The sequence below is a fragment of the Entelurus aequoreus genome, linkage group LG03 (assembly GCF_033978785.1).
Source record: "Entelurus aequoreus isolate RoL-2023_Sb linkage group LG03, RoL_Eaeq_v1.1, whole genome shotgun sequence".
Taxonomy (NCBI): domain Eukaryota; kingdom Metazoa; phylum Chordata; class Actinopteri; order Syngnathiformes; family Syngnathidae; genus Entelurus; species Entelurus aequoreus.
The window spans coordinates 90,735,869-90,743,368 of record NC_084733.1 but is presented as its reverse complement, the minus strand read 5'-3'; the positions used below and the strand labels follow the sequence as shown (position 1 = coordinate 90,743,368).

At 28.5% G+C, this 7,500-nt stretch overlaps 1 protein-coding gene across 2 annotated transcripts in view; it reads right to left on the bottom strand.

Moving 5' to 3' along the window:
• Positions 1 to 416: 416 nt before the first annotated feature.
• LOC133647087 (E3 ubiquitin-protein ligase SHPRH-like) overlaps positions 417 to 7,500 on the bottom strand; it is a 57,346-nt gene continuing 50,262 nt past the window's right edge. For both annotated transcript variants that reach the window (XM_062043185.1, XM_062043184.1), the window contains exon 29: positions 417 to 1,004. In XM_062043185.1, coding sequence (XP_061899169.1) covers positions 908 to 1,004 — 97 coding nt within the window. In that variant the 3' untranslated portion in view covers positions 417 to 907. The remainder of the gene's footprint in view (positions 1,005 to 7,500) is intronic.

Below are 7,500 nucleotides of genomic sequence, written 5' to 3'. Positions count from 1 at the left end.
GGCAGGCCGATATTATCGGACATCCCTAATTAAAAACATTTTTGTGAATAAAAAAGAAAGTAAAACAATATAAAAACAGTTACATAGAAACTAGTAATGAATGAAAATGAGTAAAATTAAGTGTTAAAGTCAACTTCAGATGTATTTGTTGACATAAAGTTTACATTTTTCTTATGTTTTGTAACTTTCTTGTCAAATAAAACCATGTTTTGTTTTTTTAGCCTTGAATAGGTCGATATTTCATACCAACATTGATTGTAATTAATTATTTAAAACGTAAATATCTCGAGGATCCCAAAATATCTTGTAAAAGTGTTAAAAAATAAAAATGACTATTTATTATTTTTACTTTCAACACTTAAATCTCAAGATCAACTTCAGATCCATTGTAAGTTTGTATCATTTTTTTTGTTTTCTTAAGTTTTTATGCCCTTTTTTGTAAAAAATACAAATAAAACATTTTCCATAAATATATCAAAATGAAATATTTGATTAAATTATATATTTGTATTATTATTTTGTATTATTTGAGTCCACATTGCAACATGTTCTCCTTAAATTTCTCCTGTCTACTCTTTGATTCCACCTTTAATGTTTATTGTAATAGTATTTTCAAAATATAAAACAAAAAATGAGCCGGGGCCCGCAAAAGGCCCAGGGGCCGCACTTTGGACACCCCTGCTTTTAAAGTAACACCATGGATCTTCTTCCTGCCAGCAGCTCTACAAAGCGAGCGTTTAATCCATGAAAAGGTCGTGAAGTCAACACAGGGACAAAAACATTTCAACTTAAAAATATCTCGCTTCGTCTTTTTGATTCCGAGCTGTATAAAACTGAGGATGTGCAAAAAATTAAAAGAGAGTCCTTCACCGCGGGGCTGAGCAGTGCATCATGGGTAGTCGAGGCGTCACTCCAGAGGCTCCGCCTCTTCGGTAAACAGGTCGGCCAGATCAGCCACCGTCAGCACGGCGGCCTCCGAGTGCTTCATGGCGGCGCTGCTGTGACTGGAAGACAAACAAAGGGGACTTTTTTTTATGATGGCGCAACTGTGAAGTCATCCCTCGCCACTTCAGGCGTCCATGTTGGCGGCTTCGCTACATCGCAGACTTTACGGCCTAAATTAAGCTTAAAAATGGCTAAAACAAGTAAAAAAATCAATACTACAGTAGCATTGTCCACGAGATGAGGCTAAACCAATCAGAGAGCAGCGTTCAGTATCGTGGCCACTGATTGGCTCAGCTATTACATTGTTGTATGTGATATATGACATCTATTACGTTGTTGTATGTGATATATGACATCTATTACATTGTTGTATGTGATATCTATTACATTGTTGTATATGACATCTATTACATTGTTGTATGTGATATATGACATCTATTACGTTGTTGTATGTGATATATGACATCTATTACGTTGTTGCATGTGATATATGACATATATTACGTTGTTGTATGTGATATATGACATCTATTACGTTGTTGCATGTGATATATGACATCTATTACCTTGTTGTATGTGATATATGACATCTATTACATTGTTGTATGTGATATATGACATCTATTACGTTGTTTTATGTGATATCTATTACATTGTTGTATATGACATCTATTACATTGTTGTATGTGATATATGACATCTATTACGTTGTTGTATGTGATATATGACATCTATTACGTTGTTGCATGTGATATATGACATATATTACGTTGTTGTATGTGATATATGACATCTATTACGTTGTTGTATGTGATATATGACATTTATTACATTGTTGTATGTGATATATGACATCTATTACATTGTTGTATGTGATATGACATCTATTACGTTGTTGTATGTGATACATGACATCTATTACATTGTTGTATGTGATACATGACATCTATTACATTGTTGTATGTGATATATGACATCTATTACATTGTTGTATGTGATATATGACATCTATTACATTGTTGTATGTGATATATGACATTTATTACATTGTTGTATGTGATATCTATTACATTGTTGTATATGACATCTATTACATTGTTGTATGTGATATATGACATCTATTACGTTGTTGTATGTGATATATGACATCTATTACGTTGTTGCATGTGATATATGACATATATTACGTTGTTGTATGTGATATATGACATCTATTACGTTGTTGCATGTGATATATGACATCTATTACCTTGTTGTATGTGATATATGACATCTATTACATTGTTGTATGTGATATATGACATCTATTACGTTGTTTTATGTGATATCTATTACATTGTTGTATATGACATCTATTACATTGTTGTATGTGATATATGACATCTATTACGTTGTTGTATGTGATATATGACATCTATTACGTTGTTGCATGTGATATATGACATATATTACGTTGTTGTATGTGATATATGACATCTATTACGTTGTTGTATGTGATATATGACATTTATTACATTGTTGTATGTGATATATGACATCTATTACATTGTTGTATGTGATATGACATCTATTACGTTGTTGTATGTGATACATGACATCTATTACATTGTTGTATGTGATACATGACATCTATTACATTGTTGTATGTGATATATGACATCTATTACATTGTTGTATGTGATATATGACATCTATTACATTGTTGTATGTGATATATGACATTTATTACATTGTTGTATGTGATATATGACATCTATTACGTTGTTGTATGTGATATATGACATCTATTACGTTGTTGCATGTGATATATGACATATATTACGTTGTTGTATGTGATACATGACATCTATTACATTGTTGCATGTGATATATGACATCTATTACGTTGTTGTATGTGATATATGACATCTATTACATTGTTGTATGTGATATATGACATCTATTACATTGTTGTATGTGATATATGACATCTATTACGTTGTTTTATGTGATATGACATCTATTACATTGTTGTATGTGATATATGACATTTATTACATTGTTGTATGTGATATATGACATTTATTACGTTGTTGTATGTGATACATGACATCTATTACATTGTTGTATGTGATACATGACATCTATTACATTGTTGTATGTGATATACGACATCTATTACATTGTTGTATGTGATATATGACATCTATTACATTGTTGTATGTGATATATGACATCTATTACGTTGTTTTATGTGATATGACATCTATTACATTGTTGTATGTGATATATTACATTTATTACATTGTTGTATGTGATATATGACATTTATTACATTGTTGTATGTGATATATGACATCTACTACGTTGTTTTATGTGATACATCACATCTATTACATTGTTGTATGTGATACATGACATCTATTACGTTGTTGTATGTGATATATGACATCTATTACATTGTTGTATGTGATATATGACATCTATTACATTGTTGTATGTGATATATGACATCTATTACATTGTTGTATGTGATATATGACATCTAATGTTGTTTTATGTGATACATCACATCTATTACATTGTTGTATGTGATACATGACATCTATTACATTGTTGTATGTGATATATGACATATATTACATTGTTGTATGTGATATATGACATCTATTACATTGTTGTATGTGATCCGTCACATCTTTTACATTGTTGTATGTGATACATCACATCTATTACATTGTTGTATGTGATATATGACATCTATTACATTGTTGTATGTGATATATGACATCTATTACATTGTTGTATGTGATACATCACATCTATTACATTGTTGTATGTGATATATGACATCTATTACATTGTTGTATGTGATATATGACATCTATTACATTGTTGTATGTCATACATCACATCTATTACATTGTTGTATGTGATATATGACATCTATTACATTGTTGTATGTGATATTTGACATCTATTACATTGTTGTATGCGATATATGACATCTATTACATTGTTGTATGTGATATATGACATCTATTACATTGTTGTATGTGATATATGACATCTATTACATTGTTGTATGTGATATATGACATCTATTACATTGTTGTATGTGATACATCACATCTATTACATTGTTGTATGTGATACATGACATCTATTACATTGTTGTATGTGATATATGACATCTATTACATTGTTGTATGTGATATATGACATCTATTACGTTGTTGTATGTGATATATGACATCTATTACATTGTTGTATGTGATACATCACATCTATTACATTGTTGTATGTGATATATGACATCTATTACATTGTTGTATGTGATATATGACATCTATTACGTTGTTGTATGTGATATTTGACATCTATTACATTGTTGTATGTGATATATGACATCTATTACATTGTTGTATGTGATATATGACATCTATTACATTGTTGTATGTGATATATGACATCTATTACATTGTTGTATGTGATATATGACATCTATTACGTTGTTGTATGTGATATTTGACATCTATTACATTGTTGTATGTGATATATGACATCTATTACATTGTTGTATGTGATATATGACATCTATTACATTGTTGTATGTGATACATCACATCTATTACATTGTTGTATGTGATATATGACATCTATTACATTGTTGTATGTGATATATGACATCTATTACGTTGTTGTATGTGATATTTGACATCTATTACATTGTTGTATGTGATATATGACATCTATTACATTGTTGTATGTGATATATGACATCTATTACATTGTTGTATGTGATACATCACATCTATTACATTGTTGTATGTGATATATGACATCTATTACATTGTTGTATGTGATACATCACATCTATTACATTGTTGTATGTGATATATGACATCTATTACATTGTTGTATGTGATATATGACATCTATTACATTGTTGTATGTGATATATGACATCTATTACATTGTTGTATGTGATACATCACATCTATTACATTGTTGTATGTGATATATGACATCTATTACATTGTTGTATGTGATATATGACATCTATTACGTTGTTGTATGTGATATATGACATCTATTACATTGTTGTATGTGATACATGACATCTATTACATTGTTGTATGTGATATATGACATCTATTACATTGTTGTATGTGATACATCACATCTATTACATTGTTGTATGTGATATATGACATCTATTACATTGTTGTATGTGATATATGACATCTATTACGTTGTTGTATGTGATATTTGACATCTATTACATTGTTGTATGTGATATATGACATCTATTACATTGTTGTATGTGATATATGACATCTATTACGTTGTTGTATGTGATATTTGACATCTATTACATTGTTGTATGTGATATATGACATCTATTACATTGTTGTATGTGATATATGACATCTATTACATTGTTGTATGTGATACATCACATCTATTACATTGTTGTATGTGATATATGACATCTATTACATTGTTGTATGTGATATATGACATCTATTACGTTGTTGTATGTGATATTTGACATCTATTACATTGTTGTATGTGATATATGACATCTATTACATTGTTGTATGTGATATATGACATCTATTACATTGTTGTATGTGATACATCACATCTATTACATTGTTGTATGTTATATATGACATCTATTACATTGTTGTATGTGATATATGACATCTATTACATTGTTGTATGTGATATATGACATCTATTACATTGTTGTATGTGATACATCACATCTATTACATTGTTTTATGTGATATATGACATCTATTACATTGTTGTATGTGATACATCACATCTATTACATTGTTGTATGTGATATATGACATCTATTACATTGTTGTATGTGATATATGACATCTATTACATTGTTGTATGTGATATATGACATCTATTACATTGTTGTATGTGATACATCACATCTATTACATTGTTGTATGTGATATATGACATCTATTACGTTGTTGTATGTGATATTTGACATCTATTACATTGCTGTATGTGATATATGACATCTATTACATTGTTGTATGTGATATATGACATCTATTACGTTGTTGTATGTGATATATGACATCTATTACATTGTTGTATGTGATACATGACATCTATTACATTGTTGTATGTGATATATGACATCTATTACATTGTTGTATGTGATACATCACATCTATTACATTGTTGTATGTGATATATGACATTTATTACATTGTTGTATGTGATATATGACATCTATTACGTTGTTGTATGTGATATTTGACATCTATTACATTGTTGTATGTGATATATGACATCTATTACATTGTTGTATGTGATATATGACATCTATTACATTGTTGTATGTGATATATGACATCTATTACATTGTTGTATGTGATATATGACATCTATTACGTTGTTGTATGTGATATTTGACATCTATTACATTGTTGTATGTGATATATGACATCTATTACATTGTTGTATGTGATATGACATCTATTACATTGTTGTATGTGATACATCACATCTATTACATTGTTGTATGTGATATATGACATCTATTACATTGTTGTATGTGATATATGACATCTATTACGTTGTTGTATGTGATATATGACATCTATTACATTGTTGTATGTGATATATGACATCTATTACATTGTTGTATGTGATATATCACATCTATTACATTGTTGTATGTGATATATGACATCTATTACATTGTTGTATGTGATACATCACATCTATTACATTGTTGTATGTTATATATGACATCTATTACATTGTTGTATGTGATATATGACATCTATTACATTGTTGTATGTGATATATGACATCTATTACATTGTTGTATGTGATACATCACATCTATTACATTGTTTTATGTGATATATGACATCTATTACATTGTTGTATGTGATACATCACATCTATTACATTGTTGTATGTGATATATGACATCTATTACATTGTTGTATGTGATATATGACATCTATTACATTGTTGTATGTGATATATGACATCTATTACATTGTTGTATGTGATACATCACATCTATTACATTGTTGTATGTGATATATGACATCTATTACGTTGTTGTATGTGATATTTGACATCTATTACATTGTTGTATGTGATATATGACATCTATTACATTGTTGTATGTGATATATGACATCTATTACGTTGTTGTATGTGATATATGACATCTATTACATTGTTGTATGTGATACATGACATCTATTACATTGTTGTATGTGATATATGACATCTATTACATTGTTGTATGTGATACATCACATCTATTACATTGTTGTATGTGATATATGACATTTATTACATTGTTGTATGTGATATATGACATCTATTACGTTGTTGTATGTGATATTTGACATCTATTACATTGTTGTATGTGATATATGACATCTATTACATTGTTGTATGTGATATATGACATCTATTACATTGTTGTATGTGATATATGACATCTATTACATTGTTGTATGTGATATATGACATCTATTACGTTGTTGTATGTGATATTTGACATCTATT